The following is a 22,364-nucleotide window of genomic DNA, read 5'->3' on the forward strand; positions in this document are numbered from 1 at the left end:
ATTACAGAGACAAAGAAGCAGCTCATGGGATTATATACAGAATTCAAGAAACTCTTTTTCCTCTGCACCACTCCACACAATGAAGGCTGAAAAACTGTTTAAAACTTAAAAAAGCTTATTTAAAAAACACAATAAAAAGTCCAAAACCAAGCCAGAATGTCGCATCTTTTTAAATCCAAATTTATGATACATTCAAAAAGGCATGCGGGCTGGTAGAGACTAAATACTAATAATATTTTTGAAGAATGTAACGTTACGTCTGTATGTGACGTACGATCAGATGTTCCATTGTTGTGTTGTAACTATAGACGCTTGGTCTGTGCACCTTGAAGAAGGCCTGCGGGCCGAAAATTTGGATTTAAAAAGATGCGACATTCTGGTTTGGTTTTGGACTTTTTATTGTGTTGTTTACATATATATATATATATATATATATATATATATATATATATATATAGAGAGAGAGAGAGAGAGAGAGAGAGAGAGAGAGAGAGAGAGAGAGAGAGAGAGAGAGAGAGAGAGAGAGAGAGAGAGAGAGAGAGAGAGGTTACAACACGAGTGGGTTTTTATATGGCTTGTATTTCAGTCAAGACCCAGCGGATGAATATCAAGGGACTCACGAGCCTCTGGCGAGTGAGTCCCTTTGATATTCCCGCTGGGTCTTGACTGAAATACAAGCCATATTTGTAACCTGCATATCCCATGACGATCTAAAAGACAAAGTGTGACGGAAACATCAAGCTTTAGTTGTCTGTTCAGATGAGGCACTAAGGGCTTAAACCTCTGCACATACCTTATTCTAAAGGCACGCATGTTGATCCATGTCAAGTCGGTGCATAATGGTGGCTTGGTTGTCCCCGTCAGTTGAAAGCCTCTTACACGGATTTGACTGAATACTTAGTGGTTACAAACGCATCTCTTGAGACCTTGGACACGTTCATCGTCTATATGGTCTGCTGCGCCGCAGAAGAGCTAGAAATACTCGTAAAAGGCATTAAACAGCTTGTTCAGAGAACAATCGTAGTCGATGATGTACCGATAAAGGCGTGTGTACCGAGCACACCTGTAACTTCACATGAGCATAGCCTGAACATAGTAGTGCAAGTCGGACGGACTGGGTTTTTAACGATTGCTAGTTTAACTTTTTTTTTTTTTTTTTTTTTTTTTTTTTTACAATTTTATTCAAATAAATAACAACAATCAACAATATCTCATACAATGAATTAAATACATCTTATCGAGTACAACAAGCTAACTTTTTTTAACGTTTTGTTCTTCGAACACTCACACAAAAATGCTTCTTATCTGTAACTGCCTATTAAAAATACTTTCCAACGGTAAAAACGAATTTGTTTTTTTATATATACTAACGCACATCTTTCCGATTAAGATAATGTGGTTCAATTTATACATAGTTGCCTTTTTCACCATTACAAAATGCATACCAAATAAAACATCACTAACTTTCAAAACAATCTTAATTTCTAAAGTACGAAAAATAAATTCTTCAATAAACTTCCAGAATTTGTATACAACCGGGCATTCAAAAAAGAAGTGTTCAATGAAATCAGTTACATCACAACAGTAATTACATTTATTAGTTTCCGTTACTTTCATTTTACACAGGAGAATGTTGGTCGGATAAATGTTGTGCATAATTTTCCAGTGTAAAACTCTTAATCTAGTCTCTTGTGTTGACTGATGGGCAACTATCCAAGAACGTTCATCAATTTCTACATTAAACTTTCTCTTCCAAAATCCTCCGGAACATGGTACATCTGTTTTCATATTAATAATCTCTTTCCGATATTCTTTGGCACTTAACACATTTTTGCCGTTAAACAGTGGGGTAATACAAACATCATCAGTCATATTTACAACATTTTTCCTCATGAATAATGACACAGCAGCTTTTACAACATTATATTCAAGAATTCGGTTTGGCGAATATCCAATCAAATCACATATATCTTGATATGATAATATGTCTCCCGAACGTACAATGTCAGTTAATACCAATACACCTCGTCGTATCCAACTTTCAAAAAATAAAACTTTGCCACTATACGTTATGCATGCATTATTCCATAATAAAATCGGCCCGATTGTCCCACGATCGTAGTGGTTATTATCCAGCCAATATTTTAATACTGCTTTCCAAAAGTGTGATTTCACTAGGTCTAACCCTTTAAATCTTGCACTGTTTACATTCGATAAGAAACATTCAAAGTGCTTTCCAAAACGCAAATACATCATCTTTGGAGTGAGACTCCAATTATCATTTTCATTTGATGTAGTCAGTTGTGAAACCCATTGTAATAAAAAAGAAATTTGCATTTGCCTAATATCGATCATTTTTAAACCACCTTTTTCAATTTCAAAACATAAAACGCTTCTTTTCACCTTTTCAAAGGCCTTCCGATTACAATCTCTTTTTCGCCACAAAAATCTGTACAATAAGGTATTGACTTCATTCAAAACACAGTCAGGTAATACAAACGCTTGCATAATATACACAAATTGTGAAATTAAAAACGTTTTCACAATACATATTTTCCCTAAAATGCTCAAATTTCGCTTCTCCCATGCACAAATCAATCGCTTAATATTCCTTATTCTTCCAGTCCAGTTATCTTCTACCAAAGAAGCACTCTTATCATTACAAAAATATACACCCAAAATCTTCAACTTCTTCTTCCAAACAAAATTATAAAATGTTTCATCACAATGTTTCCTACTACCCAACCACATCGCCTCAGACTTTCTCTTATGTATCCTTAAGCCTGAAAAGCTAGAAAAGTCATTCATTATTTCAAGTGCATAATACATATCAATCTCATCCTTTAAAAAAAGGGTGATATCGTCTGCATACAGAGCAATTTTAATAACGGTTGCAATATCAACATTATTCCATAACGAAATTCCTTTAATACGTCTACACTGTCTTATTTTTGATGCCAACAATTCAATGGCCAGTACAAAGGCCAAACATGAAAACGGGCACCCTTGACGAATCCCGGCTTTCACATCAAAAAAATCCGACAACCATCCACAATACTGCACTGAGCTAACCGTGTCGTTCATTAACACAGTCACCCATTGAACAAATTCTGGCCCAAACCCGAATTTTTGAAAGGCTTTAATAATAAACTCTTTTGATATACTATCGTACGCTTGAACACAGTCAATTGCGACCAACAGACCAGGTTGATTTAACTCGTGTGACTGTTCGATTACATCATCAATTAACCTTAATATTGTAGATACTTTTCTGCCTTTAATATAACCGACTTGATCTTTCTGAACAATATCACCAATAACGCTTCCTAACCTTTTTGCCAAACACTTGGCTATCAGTTTATAATCGCTGTTTGTAAGGGAGATGGGTCTCCAGTTCTTTAATTCATTTTTGGGCAAGTCCTTTCCCTTGTGTATAAGAGTAATGACAGCTTTGCGCTGCGTGGAAGACAATTTTCCATCGTCAAAACTTGCATTAAAAGACGCAATTAACAATGTTCTGATGCGGGTCCAAAACACTTTCAAAAATTCTGCAGTAATACCATCAACCCCAGGGGCCGACCCAGATTTCATTTGTTTTAGTGCAGCGAGAGCTTCGTTTTCAGTTATTAACCCTTCACACTCATTTCTCTGAAAATCTGAAATCTGTAATGTTGTCACATCAGATAAAAACTGATCCACCTTTTCGTCCATGTTTTCAACGTTTACTTTTTTTCTGTACAAGTCAGCATAGTAATTCTTTTGCGCGTTCAAGATTTCACGCTGGTCAGTTATCACTTCCCCAGATTCACACTGTATACTGTCCATAATCTTCGCATTTGCTCTGGCTTTTTCAAGGTTGAGAAAATACTTTGTGTTCTTTTCTCCCTGTTCTATCCACTTCGCACGGGCGCGTACTTGGGCTGCGCGAGCTTTACACTGCTCAACTAATTCTATTTTTAACTTAAGGTTCTCACGCTCGCATTGCATTCCACAGTTATCTGGGTCATTCGCTAACCTTGCATCCAAATCATTTAATTCAGCATACAACAAAACAATACCGTTTCTTCTTTCAACGCTTTTCTTCTGCGCGTACTGCATTGCATAATCTCTTATTTCACATTTTAACAGCTCCCATACGGTTTGATAATCAGTATCGTTTATAAAATCATATGCGTGATTTTCAATCATTCTATTCATACCATCAATGAAATCTTTATCCTGGAGGAGAGAATTATTGAATTTCCAGTAACTCGGGCCTCTGTCAATCTCAGTTAATTTGAGTTGCACAGAACAACCTCTGTGGTCGCTAGTTTGACTTCTGTTTTAGTTGAGAGAGCCGGTGTCACGAACTGAAACCTCTGCTGAACAATCCTTCTCATTGCGGTCAATGCGCATGCCCCAATAACGGGCCTTGATGTTGTGTCCGAGCCTTGTTATATCATGCAGAAAGAGAAGCAGGCGGCGAACATTGTCCAGCTTAGCAATCAATGTCCTCATACTCCATGTCTTCTTCTTTTTGCCGTGCTTGTCAGAAAAGAAGAATACATCATGGGCAGCTGAGTCCAGCAACACAAGAAGGTCGGTGTCCTCTCCGACAACAGCAGTGGGGCCGTGTTTCGCGCTCCCTGTTGCTGAAAGAGCGATGCTGAGGTCTGCGTCACCCTTTGCATGGATCACTGTGCATTTTGGCTCAAGAGCAGCTCCCAGAGCATGGATGAAGCGTTGTTTATTGTCCGTGTTTACCAGGAACTGCTCCTTGGATGTCTGCAGTTGCATATCCTGTTTGAAGTGGACAGGTTGTCCTGTTGCACCTTTACTTCGGCGGGAGTGTGTCATGTCTTTCGTAGATGGACCAGAAGTATACCCATCAAATACGACAATTGCATTTGAGTACTTTCCCGAAACGTAGCGAACGTATGACTCAATGATCTCCTGGAAAGTTAGTCCTCGTTGCCAGGGGATGCGCTGGAGGAGGGAACCACCATCGAGGACGTACTGAAGCACTGCTTCCTCTGGACGCTGGCATTCCTCTTTCTCCACCATTTTCCAAAGTTCGTCTGCTAAGACAGCTTTATTTGGTTGACGGAGAAGTTTTGGTGACTCAAACAGTGATGACGGGTACCCGCAGAGTTCAAAATGGAACGCTTCTGCTTTGTCCTGAAGCTTAGCCGTGGCCACTGCAATCAGTCGCTGAAATAGCAGTTGGGGATCCACTTGAACAGGACGTCCGTCAACACGAAGAAACGTCTTTGCAGCCATTGTAACCACTTGACCATGGATACATCGGTGACGATTTTGTCTTCCATCTGCTCGATGATTTTGCAGCCAACTTCCCCGAAGGTAGGCTGCTATGTTGTGCTTGTTTGTATATGAACGGCGACAACGTACATGCACAGTCTGCCCCTCTGCAACAACAATTGAATCACCACGCTCGGTACTGACTCTGTGTATGGTGTCTCTTCCCTTCTGTTGCGGAATGACGATCTGCTCCCCTGAATAAAGGCTGCCTCCACACAGGATACACAACTGCTCCATGATCTGGAAACAATTCATTTATAACATAAACTTAAATAAAGCAGTTGGATTGACACTGTATGTATAATTGTCCAGACGCTAATTAACGCAAACATATTTTTGGTTACAATAGTCAAATTTGTCTTTAAGTAGTACAGCATATTTTATTATAAAATATCCTGAATACAGTGAAACACCCCATGTTAAGACCCTCCCTTTTAAGACCTGGTTTTCTCAGGGGGGTTCCACTGAAACATGATTTATTGAAAATATAAACATATACGGGATTTGTTTTATTAAGCCTTTTTTATGAAAACATTTTTTTTTAGCCTTTAATAGAAATTGCTGATATGTCAAACCTACCTTATTCTTGTCTCATTCGCAGTGGTCACTGGTGTAGAACAAGGATTTCGCTCAGAAAGCAGGTGACTAAAAAAAATGATAACATTAATGATTTACGCATCAAATAGAGGCTATCGTGATAGCATTCCATCAGAGAAGTGCCTAAAGTGTGAGCAATGGCGACAATAACATAAAAAAACATAAATAAAACATCACCGAACAGTGCAACAGGAAGGTTATTTTTGACAGCATTCGCCTACCATACATACTGGAAGCACGATCAACAATTCGCACGGTCTTTCAGTATAATATACATGTTTTTCTAATCTAACTTCATAATTGTGTTTGTGATGCTGAGCATATCAACTGCAAAGATTATCTGCACGTTTGAAACGGTAAAACAAGTTTTAGACTCATGTTGTGCTGTCTGGAAGCAGACGCACTTTTAGCGAAGCTAGGTCGTCTTCATATCAGGCTTTTTTCTTTTGTATGGCATAAATAAAGAACTAGCGCTAGCATTCTACACATGCAGCCGAGAAAATAAGGTGGTAAAAATGTTAAAGGACGAATAAAAAACGTAAAGATTATTGATTACTCACCTTTTTGCATGTGGCCACGCGAAGCACGTTCGACCAGACTTTGAGTGCATGGGGCGCATAAACTTCCGGCTTTGCGACGGCAGGCCAAACCAGTCAAATCTGCTTGTTCCGTGTAATGGCATGACTTTTCTGATCCGATAACTCACTGATTCCATTACCTCAGGGCTTAGATGTTGAACTGGGTACTAAAGGACAATTTATTTACCAATCTGTGTTGATTTCATTTTTGTTGCAATAAGTGGTACCCCTTTAGCTCCCGTAATTCCCCTAAATGCGACAGTCCTGATTCTGACATCTCAAAATTACATGATTTTTGTAATCAGAAATGTAAACCAGACGATCCTTTTACTATTCCAGACATGGCAGTGCAGGAGGTAGGTAAGGTGCTAGAAGGCCTTGAGAATAAAAAGTCCATGGGTCCTGATAAGATTCCTCCTTACTTGGCCAAATTAGCTCTACCATATATTGTGGAGCCACTCACCTATGTGTATAATCTCTGCATAAAGCAAAATACTGTACCTAGTTTGTTAAAGAGAGCAAAAGTAATTCCACTCCATAAAGGCGGAAATTTATCCGACCCAAATAACTTTAGACCCATTTCCTTATTACCCATTTTATCCAAACCATTGGAAAAAACATATTCACAAACATTTGCTCGCGTACATAGAAAGCAGAAACCTTTTCCATCAATTTCAGTCTGGTTTTCGAACAAATCACTCTTGTCACAGCGCCCTTACCACGCTATGCGACACCTGGTTGTCTGCAACAAACCGATCTGAAATCAGTGGTGCTGTGTTTCTCGACTTTAAAAAAGCGTTTGATCTTGTTGATCATTCAATTCTATTGAAGAAATTACAGTTGTATGTCAGAAACAGTTCAGTGTGTAACTTCTTTGCTTCCTATTTACATGACAGATCTCAATATACTGCCCTAAACTGTAAAATATCTACTGAGGAGACTGTGAAATGCGGGGTGCCTCAAGGTTCAGTGCTTGGGCCGATCTTGTTCTGTCTGTATATCAATGATCTGCCACTGCACATTTCTGATAGTAATGTAAGAAGTGATTTTTTTGCTGACGATTCTTCTCTTCATGCAAGTGGAAAGTCTGTTCCAGTAATAGAGTCCTCCCTTCAAACAGCTTTAAACGATGTAAATAACTGGTGTAGTGCTAATGCTATGCTTGTCCATCCAATAAAAACTAAAAGTATGGTAATTGCAACCAGACAAAAACACCAGATTTCTCCACTCAAACTAAATCTTACTATTGGTACGCAATCAATTGAACAAGTTCAACAGCATCGCGTTTTAGGGGTAATTATTGGAAAAAAAATGGAAAAAAAATAATGAAAAATGTCCGACCCCATAAACAAAAAATGTGTTATTCCCTCCAACATTCTGGTCAACAAAATCATTATTATAGACAGTCATTCATTTTCAAAACAATCATCACAGCTTTGAACCGACCCGTTCGTTCAACCAGTCAAAAACAACAACTATAGTAAAAGCTACAGCGCGATCAACGTTCGCCCATTTACGAACTCTCGACCGGCCTAGTGGTAAGGCGTCCGCCCCGTGATCGGGAGGTCGTGGGTTCGAACTCCGGCCGGGTCATACCTAAGACTTTAAAATTGGCAATCTAGTGGCGTCTCCGCCTAGCGTCTGGCATTATGGGGTTAGTGCTAGGACGGGTTGGTCCGGTGTCAGACTAATGCGACTGGGTGAGACATGAAGCCTGTGCGGCGACTTCTGTCTTGTGTGTGGCGCACGTTATATGTCAAAGCAGCACCGCCCTGATATGGCCCTTCGTGGTCGGCTGGGCGTTAAACAAACAAACAAACGAACTCGCGATGAGATTTGTTTCTTCTGGTCGCCAAGCCTACCGTTTACAAACGCATGCGCACTAATTGGGATTCCCCCAATTGCCTCGACCTTGACCTCAGGACTCTCGAAGCCACTACTTCGGCGTTCAAGTTTGCTCGTGCATACCGAGTAGCTGGCAACTTTGCTTCCGAAGTTCCCACTTTCAAAGTTAATTTCCAGGGTCTCTCACTTGACATCATAATACGACGATATCGCATCTTAAGGGTCCGTACCCATCTAAAAGAAACCTCTAACGCATACTACAATTGCAGGACATTCCGGTTTTAAAGGCAGCTCATTGGGAAATGAGCTCGGACACAATATCGAAGACGTGAAATGCGTCAATCGAGCAACTGTCGTAACTTGGCTACAATGAGACGGTCGGCTACCTTGCACCATAGACACGAACTGTGACATTCTTGTTTAATTTAGGTGAAATGCTTGAAACAGAGTGGCTCAAAACCGACAGTTCGATCAGTTACTGACCGAAAAAAACGTGCTCGAGTCATTCGGCGAAGGTGGTGAGCTTTCAAACTATCACGACTGAATAACTCATAACACATCTTTTTATCATTTTTTTTCACACGAGTAGCATAGTGCAGTGGTTACAGATTCGGAATTTCGATCCGACGCTCTGGGTTCAAGTGCCGCTGGGACATATATATTTTGTATCAATCTTTTTTCTTTATATGCCTCAATTGCTTTCAGGCTGCAACAATCGGTTTTTGCCTCTGTGTTCATTTTTATATTTAGTCAAGTTTTGACTAAATATTTTAACATCGAGGGGGAATCGAAACGAGGGTCGTGGTGTATGTGCGTGTGTCTGTGTGTCTGTGTGTCTGTGTGTCTGTGTGTGTGTGTAGAGCGATTCAGACTAAACTACTGGACCGATCTTTATGAAATTTGACATGAGAGTTCCTGGGTATGAAATCCCCGAACGTTTTTTTCATTTTTTTGATAAATGTCTTTGATGACGTCATATCCGGCTGTTCGTGAAAGTTGAGGCGGCACTGTCACGCCCTCATTTTTCAACCAAATTGGTTGAAATTTTGGTCAAGTAATCTTCGACGAAGCCCGGGGTTCGGTATTGCATTTCAGCTTGGTGGCTTAAAAATTAATTAATGACTTTGGTCATTAAATTAAAAATCTGAAAATTGTAAAAAAAAAAAAAAAATTATAAAACGATCCAAATTTACGTTTATTTTATTCTCCATCATTTGCTGATTCCAAAAACATATAAATATGTTATATTCGGATTAAAAACAAGCTCTGAAAATTAAATATATAAAAATTATTATCAAAATTAAATTGTCCAAATCAATTTAAAAACACTTTCATCTTATTTCTTGTCGGTTCCTGATTCCAAAAACATATAGATATGATATGTTTGGATTAAAAACACGCTCAGAAAGTTAAAACAAAGAGAGGTACAGAAAAGCGTGCTATCCTTCTTAGCGCAACTACTACCCCGCTCTTCTTGTCAATTTCACTGCCTTTGCCATGAGCGGTGGCCTGACGATGCTACGAGTAAAATGGCATTGCGTTCAGTTTCATTCTGTGAGTTCGACAGCTACTTGACTAAATGTTGTATTTTCGCCTTACGCGACTTGTTTTTAAATGCGTAAAGAAACTGTCCTATGCTTTAAAAAAAAATCCAATCTTGACTTTCAACTGTACGAAACCATGCATCGCCATCGTCATCAAAAATTAACGAGGGAAAACAAATTAAAACACCGATGAACAGTATTGTCTTTTCTAAACTTCTTGACATACATTTCCCCAATAAATAATGTGCAAGTCACTAAACTTAGTTATTTACGGTCTACTGCGCCTTATATCTTCACACTCCAACATAATGTTCTTCCTTTTGAACTTTACCAGTAACCCAAATTTTACCTATAACCAATCTATGTTTGTCCCAAAACAGTTTTACCGATATAAAATCATTAAACAAAAGTTCAACATACAGTAATTCAACCTCGAGTAATTGTTGTACTTATTGTGAGAACGAAATTGATTATATTGAACTTTTTTTTTCCCCAAACATTATGTTAATTTGGAAATGCGTTGAGGATAAAGTGAATTTTAAATATAATATGATTATTAAAATTACCGTAAAGGAAGTTTTTTGGGCGTGTTTAAATACTTCACAAAGTGTCAAGGAAATAATAAGTTATGTGGATTTTTTTATAGTGATAGCCAAAATGTGTGTTGGTATTTATATGGTTCCCCTCTGGATAATGCATTTCTGAGAGGGAATTGTTATATAGAAAAGTTGTTTAAAATACATTTAGAAATAGTATTGTTAATGATATATAAAAAATATAAAAAGAGAGGCAAAAAAGAAGGGGTTGAAGCTGCCTGCATTCAACTGAGATAAAAAAAAAATTGTTTTCAACATAATCATTTATTCTTCTCCCTAACATTCAGGCCAACAAAGTCATTGTCATAGGCAGTCATTCGATTCCAAGACAATCATCACAGGTTTGAACCGACCCTTTCGTTTAACCATTCAAAAAACAACAGCAATAACGCTGTTAGTACTACAGCGCGCTCAACGTTCGCCTTTTTGAACTCGCGATGAGATTTGTTTCTTCTGGTCGCCAAGCTTACCGTTAACAAACGCATGCGTACTAGTTGGGATTCCCCTAATTTTCGCGACCTTGACCGAATACTCTCGAAGTCACCACTCCGGCGTTCATGCATAGTGAACAGTTGGAAAGTTAACTTCGGGAGTTCCCACTTCCAAAAGAGGCCTCTACTTCCAGTGTTTCTGACTTCCTCCTCATGCATACGGGCCCATAGCATGTACATGATATTGTTGCTCTGGCATGAGAATGTGTGTCTGAGACAGAAAGACTCCCCCGTGCGTTGACTGGCAAACATGGTGACAGGCACCAGATGAGTTGTGCACATCAAGCAGCGTTTGGCCGTACATGGGTAACACCCCGGTGTTCTTGAGTCTGGAAGCTGGGGCAGGGATGAAGGCATGAGGATGCTCTTCAGTGACCTTGACCTGGTGTTGCGTTCCCCGACCACTGGAGGCTCTGGTGCAGCTCGCTTCACCCTGTCGCTCGTGTTTGTCATGTCTTTGTGGAGTTCCCTCAGCCATGTTTGAAGAGGAGGATTGTCAGCATGGTGGGTGACTACAAATGGAATCCTGCCACTTTTCTTCTTCACTGGCTCCTGATGGTGTTGGTAGCTTTAGCCCTGGCATTGTTGATGGTGCGTTGTTTGTGTCCTCTTCTCTTGAGTTGTTTGCTGAGTTCATCACACTGAGTTTCACATGACGTTGAGGTTGAACAATTGCGTCTTAGTCTAATGAAAAGGCTGTAGGGGATGTTCTTGATGGTATGGCCGGGGTGGCAAGATGTGCTGAAAAGGTAGGCATGAGAGTCTGTTTGTTTAGAGTATAGGGTCAGTCTGCATGTAGCCGTCTTGAAGTGTGATGATAATGTCCAGGAACGAAACGGCTTGACGTGATGACACTGAGGTGAATTTGGTGGTTGGATGATAGCTGTTGATGAACGTGATGAATGTGTCCCGGTCTTCATCAGAGCCCGTCCATAGTAGTAGGATGTCACCTATGAACCGTTTCCAAAAGTCCTTGTTGACAGGTACCGGACTGTTTTGCAGAAGCTGTTTCTCCAATGGCCAATAAACAAACACGCCCCTTATGGTGCAAGAGGTGTTCCCATTGCCGTGCCAGATACTTGTTTGTAAGTCTGGTTCTCAAACGTAAAGACGTTCTTCAGAAGATCATCTGCCACCTTTACCACAACATCGGCTGGTGGAACATCAGTTTAATATTATACTGCGTGTAATCATCATGTTTGCAGGAACTTTTTCTGTCTTTCTTTCTCGCAAATGTCAATCTCTTTGCTCCTAGTGATTATTAATCTTGATCATTCTGTCACCCCAGATAAGCGAAGATTGCTACGTCAATCTTGAGGGTAAGACCCATAGTCGACGGAACTTGAATGTAACACCAAACGGGACGGTAGCTTGTTCTCTCCAACCTGCAGACTGTTCTGATGAATTTGCTTGTAAGTTATTTTCAATCATATTTTACGCGTGTCTTTCTGTCTGTCTGTCTGTCTGTCTGCCTGTCTGTCTGTCTGTCTGCTTCCCTTTATGTTTTCCGCCCGTCCGTGTGACTCTTTGTGTGTCGTTTTATTGACTTCCTTGAGTAATCCCCGGAATGGGCAGTGTTAAAACGGCCGTAGTCAAAAACAAGTCGCGTGACGCGAAATTAATACATTTAGTCAATCTGCAAAACACAGAATAATACGGAACGCACTACATATTCACGTGGAAAACGTGGGTTATAAAAACACGAAAATACCCAGCATACTTCCTCCGAAAGCGGCGTATGGCTGCCGCCTAAATGGCAGTTAGTTTGACACATTGACTAAATATATTTTAATTTCACTTTGCGCAACATTTTTTGTTTGTTCTTTGGCTGTTGACTCTTTTCTGCTAAATTCACACGTATTTGTTCTAATGACGAAAGAGCGAGAAATGTCCATGCACTCAAATACCCGAACCAATGAATTTCACTGAAGATAAATGAAGGGTATTGCCCCAGTGCAAAGGGTTCAATGTTGAGTTTTGAGCTAGACTGCAAAATATAAGAGAAAAAGGGAAGTAAGCGCTCTTAATGCATACGAGTAAGTGAGAGTTATGTTTCCGCAATCTCTCTGGAGAACAACAAGCACTGAAATGAGCACGCAACTTTCAATCTCGTTTAATATTGAAGATTTGGTTTAAGATTTTGTTCTGCATTCTGTTTGTGTCTCTTTTCAGCTTGCTCTTACCATATGCTCAATATGGATAACCCAGGCACAAGGAAAAAAAGGAGCGTGATTCAAAGCGACAGCGAGATTCTGCTCAGCGTGGCTTCAGATGTCAATGCTATAGAAGTCAAGAAAAATCCGAATTTTGATTTTACTCCCACCACGGGGCTAATAGTCAACTGGAAAAATGTCCCACAGCGAAGTGCGGTATGTACACATTGTGGGTTATGTTGTAACGTGTGGTTGTTGTTGTTGTTGTTGTTGTTGATGTTTGACTAGATCAATGTCCGGCAGCGAAGTGCGGTATGTACACATTGTGGGTAATGTTGTTGTTGGAGTTGTTGTTGTTGTTGTTGTTTGTTGTTGTTGTTTGACTAGACCAAAGGCTGCTGTAGAAATAATACCTTCGTATTTTATTTCGTGTCTGTGTACTAGCTAGCTCATTTGACACCCTCTGATAAAATGAAAACGTGCATTTATTATCTCATAGCCTATTCAAGACAAGCCGACCACTATAATTTTGAGAATGAAATACAATTCCCGGCTTGGGTGCTAATTGGGTCTTCACAATGACAACTTCCAAAGATCTGAGTTACACTCCTGGGGAAAGCCTCACAGCCGGCGGTATCACTTGTTTTGCACTTGAATTATTTTCCAATTCTATATTTTACAGTGCGATTATCGGTTGTCCTCCGCTTAGAAAACTATGTGACACGAAAGAATTCCTCGTGGTGACCCGATGACCCAAAAGTGCTTTAGGTGTGATATAGAGGGTATGGTTTTCCCAAAAAATAATCTAGTAGTTTTAGACCTAATCAATTTGCCTTCACCACAATTACTTGGTTAAACAAATGGTGATGGTTCGCTTACCATTAAGCATTTTATCGAAAGCGAAACAAAAACCAACTTACCCTAAACAAAATTGGTGGAAACCAGATACGAAAAACAGGGTACCAAGGTACAAAGGTCTATAATAAAATGATTATTAATCCATTGTTCTTTTCCAGGCGTCTTCAGGCGAGGCAACCTTTCAAGTCGTGATTGTATCGAATGGAGATCGAACCTTCTGCCTGATGAACTTTTTTGGAAGCCGAGTGAACTCGAGTGAAAAAGACGTAGGAGTAAAGGATTTCCAGGGCGTTGTGCATCAACCATCTTTTTATCCCTTAAATCCAACGCCTTACGACATTGGCCAAGTCGTGGGAAACACAGGTAGGGAAGACGTTCTTGGCTTGAATTAGTTACGCTCATCCCTTTTGATATTCAATCATAGTCCGGGCTTTGTCGAAGATTGCTTGACCGAAATTTCAGTCAATTTGATCGAGACATGAGGGTGTGGCATACAGTATCGCCTCAACTTTAACAAAACAAGTACGGATATGACGTCATCACATACATTTATCAAAAATTAAAACAAATGTCTGGGGACATCTTTCTCAGGGACTCTCATGCAAAGTGTCATGAAGATTGGTCAAGTAGTTTTTTTTTAATCGTTCTACACACACACACACACACACACACACACACACACACACACACACACACACACACACACACACACACACACACACACACACACACACACACGTAAAAAGCAGCGATTGCCTCCATCATTGCAATCGTTATTAATAAGAAAACCTTAGTTATCTTATCTTATCTTCCTCACCTCACTTCACGTCACCTCACCTTAACCTTACCTTTTCTTAACTTACCTTACCTTAGTTACCTCACCTTCCTTACCTTACCTTACCTAACCTTACCTTACCTTACCTTACCTAACCTTACCTTACCTTTCCTCACCTTACCTTACCTAACCTTACCTTACCGTATCTGTGATATTCCCAGAACGAAAAGGGGTATGGGTCTACGAGCTCGCCCGCAGACCACCCACACCGGAGCAGGAGTGCGTCAAATGGTACTACAGGAACATTGACGCCTATAAACGGGGTCTGTCCCTGTTTCGATCCTCTCTGCCTAGATGTCCCTGCACCTTCAGCGGGATCTGGGAACGGACCCGCACCAGGTGGACATTTTCCAGGTAGGCTGTATTTGATAGTGAAGGCATTAACAGTCACAGAAAGTAAGAGAGAGCGAGTGAGCGAGAGAGAGAGAGAGAGAGAGAGAGAGAGAGAGAGAGAGAGAGAGAGAGAGAGAGAGAGAGAGAGAGAGAGAGAGAGAGGGAGGGAGAGAGAGAGAGCTGAACTAAACTGAACTGATCTTCATTTAACACAAACACACGCACCCACACACACACACACACACACACACACCCACACACACACACACACACACACACACACACACACACACACACACACACACACACACACATGATACTAAAATATTTTCGCGAAAGAAAGAAAAATTGAAATTCAACATGACTAAAAAATTGAAATTCAAGCATTACCATACCCACATCCCGAATGATGATAATGACTGTTGTTGGTCGAAGAAAAAAGCATGCTTCCGGACACGCTTTACCTGTCATTTTCATTTTCTAAATGGCCGCATCGATATTTTCCTTCTGAACCAGATGTACATAAAACGCATGATTTCAGCTGGTTCCGTAAATCGAACAGTAATTCAAATAACTTCTTTATGCTTTTAAGAGCAAGACACGCACGTTGAAAGCCTTAGATTGCACCAGAAGATTTTCGCTGAATTTACAATGCTAGAGGTCAATATTACCTTCATTTGAAAGCGACAGTGAACATTCAAACTTGGCGTTATGTAGGACGTCAGCCAGCCTTGTTAACCTCAACATATCTTCATACTGACTACCCTCCTTCTCCTGTCAGATACTGCAAATATGAACTTTGAACCCCGCATTATTTACATACAGGTCTATTTCGTAAGGGAAAATGGTCTTTCAACTTAGAAATTGGCTCCCCCGCATTTCTCTCATGGGGTCTATTTCGTAAGGAAGAATGGTGTTTCATTTTTAGAAATTGGCTCCTTCGCAAAGAACTTCTTTTCTAATTCAAGGGACATATCGTCTCGGTGCGTTTTCGAGTTAATCTTTTATAGGAAGGTCTGTCGAATTTCAACACGAATGTATTTCTTCAATAGCAAGAAACTTACTTTGTTTTCTCTCTCTCCATAATTTTACCTCATGACATTGCGGGGAAGCATTCATTCAGTCTGGAGTTTATTTTGGATGGAGCCTTGCCTACGTTCTACTTATAGTAGCAGTAAGTGTGCAGTTCTCAAGAAAAAATGAAGACAATGTCAGACCTTTGCCTACAAGGGCTTCTGTTCGAGGATTTGACTTTGATTTAGCGGAGGTGATACAGCTCGATTCAAAGCGAAGATTGGCAATCAAAGTTCTTGTTCTTCTGGTTCTTCTTGTTCTTCATCTTGTTGTTGTTGCTGTTGCTGTTGTTGTTGTTGTTGTTGTTGTTGTTCTTCTTCTTCTTCTTCTTGTGTTCTTTTTGTTCTTGTTCTTGCTCTTGTTCTTTTTCTTACTCTTCAATGAAGCACTCAGGGCCTTCCCTGAGACCATTACTAGCGGTTATAAGGTGAGGTGATTGCCGAAGAGAAAAGAGAGATAGAGAATTGTAAGGAGGGAAGTGGAAGAAAAGAAGTAAAAACGTCACGATAGACTTAGATTGTCCAGAAGTAAAACACCTGAATGTAACTAAAATAGGCTAACAAATTATTGCGACGAATTTCGCACTGAAATTAAAACAGTAATTACCGTGTCATTTCATTCAAACTATATATGCCAGTTAAGGCCGTTCACTTGACTATCTGGATAACATTTCGGATTAAAGATTTTTTTTTACAAAGATCACGTTACCGCCGCTCAAAATATTAGGGTACCCTCAAAATCGAATGGACAAAAACACAATTAGGGCTCAATTAAAAATCGACTTAAAAAATTACAACTGGCAAATAAAGTTTGGATGAAATGACACGGTAATTAATGCTTTAATTTGGGTGCGAAATCTGTCATAATAATTGTGTGGCCTAGTTCATCAAGCGCCTAATCTATGTGGGTTATAATGAGCAGGCCACTACTTTCCACTTTTCGCTCGGAGGCTGGCTCATCACTAGTCATTAGCCGAACCCAAAAATACATTTTCGCAATGTATTAGAAGTGTGGTTTGCCAATAAAGTGTGGTTTGTCAATAAAGTGTGGTTTGCCAATAAAGTGTGGTTTGCCAATAAAGTGTGGTTTGTCAATGCTAGTTTATCTGTGTGCACATTATTAGTCTGATGTTTGTCTGAAAAAGTTGCGTTTTCAGAAAAAAAACCCATCTTTGTCCGTTTGTCTAGGGTTAAACTGTCTGGAGCTGTCTGCTATGTTGCGTCGCCATCCAGCAGCTTCTGGTTCTACCCCTATAACCAGGTAAGGTGACACGTGCATTATGAGAGCATGGACTTATCATAGAAAAGAAGCTTAGATGAAAGTGTGGAATTATGCTGAACGCGCAATACTACCCGTGAAAACAGTTCTGCTCCCTATCACTGGACCTCCCTAAGATTTTACCGGGGATAAGATCATCCCTCCACTCCTAGCACACATTATGTGTCCCATGTCACCTTTGCATGATTTCATATTTTTACATTTACCTAACGAGTTTTGTATGCTCTATCCAGTGGTGAAAACCGTTTTAGAAAAGAGCAAAAACTGTTTGAGTTATAAGCATGTGACTAAGGTGACCTCCACACTGTTACCAGACACTCCCTGGACTTATAGTAAGCCTTGCGCAGAACCGCGCGAGGTGACATGCGACTCATTTCGTGGTGGAGGGTCACATATCGAAAGTCAACATCCTGACTGATGTGTATGCAGAGTTAATAAATCAATACATACACATTGTAATCTTCACACAAAATATCCACACTGTTAAACTGTTGGTATGCTTCAAAGCGGAAGGATGGTATTAAGGTCATAATTATTCCCTGAGAAAAAAAACTTGCTAGATCTGAGAGGGTAAGCCAAATCCTTCAGGACAAGAATCGGGTATGACTGTACTTGCCTTTAGTTATCGATTGTACATTTAGGAGAGAAGAACATTTCATAACGGGCAGGCAAAAACACTGAGACAAGTGAATAGAGCCAGTGGGCTGGAGATTGAAATCCATTAAGTATCGCTAGAACATTGGACTTTTCTTCTTTAAACCATATTTGACGTCAGAGTTCGACTAAACTCGTATTTAGGCGGCTGGCCGAGATTTCATAAGAGTACATGCATTGTGTGCGTTCACTCGTTACAAAATATAGTTCTAACTAAATAGACCTTTGTATAAATGTAATTTGTATTTTTGAAAAAAATATGACAATTGACATAAATATCTCGATAGTCATTGTTCATCTCAACCGCGGTCTCGGAAGAAGACTAACTTTCTCGATCTATGTAAAATGTCATTGTTTGGTCAAAAATACAAATAACATATGATATTGACATATACAATTCCATTCTTTTTTTCTATTTCAAGGAGTGCTGCTACCTCTTTAACAACTTGATCCAAACCCCGCCCAACGCTGGATCTGCCCTTGCCTACAATCCCGTTTTCACAAATTTGCGACCGCTGCACTTTATAGAAGACAGGAAAGCTCACTCCGATTGCTGCATAGAATCATCTTCCAGCTACCACTGCGATCTCTACTACAAGCTTCGACCCATCACCGGGTCTTGCCAGCGCAGGACGCCCTTCAGACGTGGTGAGTTTAAAGCACTAGCACTTGAACCCACCATCTAGGTTAGGAAAGGGGGGAGAAAATAGCGGCCCGACACAGGGTCGAACACGCAACCTCTCGATTCCAAGCGCAAGTGCGTTACCACTCGGCCACCCAGTCCACCCAGTGCCAAAAGCTGCAAACATAAAGTGGACAGAGGAGGTGCAAAAGCTGTTTGTGTTTTTAAGGTTTTTGATAGACATTTATTATCGTTGTAAAAAGCAATGTGTCCTATTCAAGATATTACAGCAAATTCCAACTCTCTAAAAAAATCCTGTTATAGAAATAACTCCTGCTCTCATCGAAACTATTCGACGCTCATGTTGAATATTGACGTAATAGACGGTTTTTGGAAATAACTCTGTCACTGCTACCTACATGACCGTTCGGCAGAGTTATGCCGCTTGAAGCTCGGATCAATATTTTGACTTCTGCTTCCGGCCAACACGTGCTCGAAGTAAACAAGCAAGGAGAGAGGAGATAAATAGGTCCCAACATTATGCATTGCTCTTGGGGAAAGTGCGATTCTGATTGTCGATACCCTGCGCTCGTATTTAACGTCAGTTTCTTCCCATTTGTGAAACTTTTCCATGTGACATTACACGACAGTCATTAGCGAGAGGGTGTGTCTCCAACACGTGTACATGAACCATAATATTATGATGTTTGTCCGAGTAAAGCAAGGGCGTTCACTCTTTCACAACTCATACACACCCGACAGAGTTATTTACGGAGTTTCCCCCCGCGTTTTAGTGGGAAGAATTTACCCGATGCTCCCCAGCATGTCGTAAGAGGCGACTAACGGGTTCTGTTTCTCCTTTTACCCTTGTTAAGTGTTTCTTGCTTAGAATATAGTCAATTTTTGGTAAAGATTTTAGTCAAGCAGTATGTAAGAAATGTTAAGTCCTTTGTACTGGAAACTTGCATTCTCCCAGTAAGGTAATATATTGTACTACGTTGCAAGCCCCTGGAGCAAACTTTTGATTAGTGCTTTTGTGAACAAGAAACAATTGACAAGTGGCTCTATCCCCTCTCCCCCCCTTTCCCCGTCGCGATATAACCTTCGTGGTTGAAAACGACGTTAAACACCAAATAAAGAAAGAATTTACGGAGTTCGTCTATTAGTTCATGTGCAGGACCTGATCGGGCATTTCCGCCTCGCAGCAAAATATTACAGGATACCATGTATGTTTCGATTGTCAACACTTGTACAGTCACAGAACCCTGCACATGTTAGAAACCTGACCATTTTTATTTTGAAGACCAACAAACGAAAAGAAGTTGTCTTTGGTTTAAGTTGATGGTATTGTAATACGTTTTTGTCCAGGAAAGCTATGTCAGTTTTCCATCAGATGACAACATTTGTTTTTTTGATCACACGTTCATATTTTTAGCAAGAGCGAATATTATATAGTTATCGCACGTTAAAAAGGTATGTGAATATGCGGATGATTGTGGAACAAATGCAGCGGACATGCGTGTGAAATTCATGAAGAAGTGTCAGATATGCTTGCACATGTGATTAACACAGTATTAAGTAAGCCTGTGCGCCACATATTTTCATATGAATTTCTCTGGTTATGGTGTATCACCCTATTTATGGACTGAGGCCTAGAATAAATAATCCTCAGTCCACACTTTGGCTTTATCCGTCTTAAGCTAACCTACCAGGACAATCAAATATATTCGTCGCATATATGTGTGGTGTTCGACTCTTTGCAGAAAAGTCAATGAAACTTGGTAATTTTTTAATTGGATAGATGAGTGAAGGGTGACTAAAACAACATGGAGATCTGTGCAGGGAACCGTGAGAAGCACTGACCCTTTTAGTACGTTTTTACATTTAGTCAAGTTTTGACTAAATGTTTTAACGTAGAGGGGGGAATCGAGACGAGGGTCGTGGTGTATGTGCGTGTGTGTGTGTGTGTGTGTCTGTCTGTGTGTGTGTGTGTGTGTGTGTGTGTGTAGAGCGATTCAGACTAAACTACTGGACCGATCTTTGTGAAATTTGACATGATAGTTCCTGGGTATGAAATCCCCGGGCGTTTTTTTCATTTTTTTGATAAATGTCTTTGATGACGTCATATCCGGCTTTTCGTGAAAGTTGAGGCGGCACTGTCACGCCCTCATTTTTCAACCAAATTGGTTGAAATTTTGGTCAAGTAATGTTCGACGAAGCGCGGACTGCGGTATTGCATTTTAGCGTGGTGGCTTAAAAATTAATTAATGACTTTGGTCATTAAAAATCTGAAAATTGTAAAAAAAATATGTTTTTTATAAAACGATCCAAATTTACGTTTATTTTATTCTCCATCATTTGCTGATTCCAAAAACATATAAATATGTTATATTCGGATTAAAAACAAGCTCTGAAAATTAAATATATAAAAATTATTATCAAAATTAAATTTTCCAAATCAATTTAAAAACACTTTCATCTTATTCGGTTCCTAATTCCAAAAACATATAGATATGATATGTTTGGATTAAAAACACGCTCAGAAAGTTAAAACGAAGAGAGGTACAGAAACACCCCGCTCTTCTTGTCAATTTCACTACCTATGCCGTGAGCGGTGGACTGACGATGCTACGAGTATACGGTCTTGCTGCGTTGCATTGCGTTCAGTTTCATTCTGTGAGTTCGACAGCTACTTGACTAAATGTTGTATTTTCGCCTTACGCGACTTGTTACATTTAGTCAAGTTTTGACTAAATGTTTTAACGAAGAGGGGGGAATCGAGACGAGGGTCGTGGTGTATGTGTATGTGTGTGTGTGTAGAGCGATTCAGACCAAACTACTGGACTGATCTTTATGAAATTTGACATAAGAGTTTCTGGGAATGATATCCCGGGACTTTTTTTTCTTTTTTTCGATAAATACCTTTGATGACGTCATATCCGGATGTTTGTAAAAGTTGAGGCGGCACTGTCACACCCTCATTTTTCAATCAAATTGATTGAAATTTTGGCCAAGCAATCTTCGACAAAGGCCGGACTTTGGTATTGCATTTTCAGCTTGGTGGCTTAAAAACTAATTAATGACTTTGGTCATTAAAAATCTGAAAATTGTAAAAAAAAAAAGGTTTTTATAAAACGATCCAAATTTACGTTCATCTTCTTCTTTATCATTTTCTGATTCCAAAAACATATAAATATATTATATTTGGATTAAAAACAAGCTCTGAAATTTGAAAATATAAAAATAATGATGAAAATTAAATTTGCGAAATCAATTTAAAAACACTTTCATCTTATTCCTTGTCGGTTCCTGATTCCAAAAACATATAGATATGATATGTTTGGATTAAAAACACGCTCAGAAAGTTAAAACGAAGAGAGGTACAGAAAAGCGTGCTATCCTTCTCAGCGCAACTACTACCCCGCTCTTCTTGTCAATTTCACTGCCTTTGCCATGAGCGGTGGACTGACGATGCTACGAGTATACGGTCTTGCTGAAAAATTGCATTGCGTTCAGTTTCATTCTGTGAGTTCGACAGCTTGACTAAATGTTGTATTTTCGCCTTACGCGACTTGTTTGTTTTTACCACAACTAGCCTCAAAGACAAA

The 22,364-nt window shown here is 39.8% G+C and overlaps 1 protein-coding gene across 1 annotated transcript in view; it reads left to right on the forward strand.

Annotated features, from left to right (window-relative positions):
* Positions 1–14,928: 14,928 nt before the first annotated feature.
* The window catches only part of LOC138947557 (fibrillin-2-like), a gene marked incomplete at its 5' end in the record, with an annotated part of 90,910 nt that continues 83,474 nt past the window's right edge, over positions 14,929–22,364 (forward strand). The window contains 3 exons of the mRNA XM_070319047.1: positions 14,929–15,149; positions 17,390–17,462; positions 18,557–18,782. Of these exons, the coding sequence (XP_070175148.1) occupies positions 14,929–15,149; positions 17,390–17,462; positions 18,557–18,782 (520 nt within the window). The remainder of the gene's footprint in view (positions 15,150–17,389; positions 17,463–18,556; positions 18,783–22,364) is intronic.

The sequence above is a fragment of the Littorina saxatilis genome, linkage group LG14 (genome assembly GCF_037325665.1).
Source record: "Littorina saxatilis isolate snail1 linkage group LG14, US_GU_Lsax_2.0, whole genome shotgun sequence".
Lineage (NCBI taxonomy): Eukaryota > Metazoa > Mollusca > Gastropoda > Littorinimorpha > Littorinidae > Littorina > Littorina saxatilis.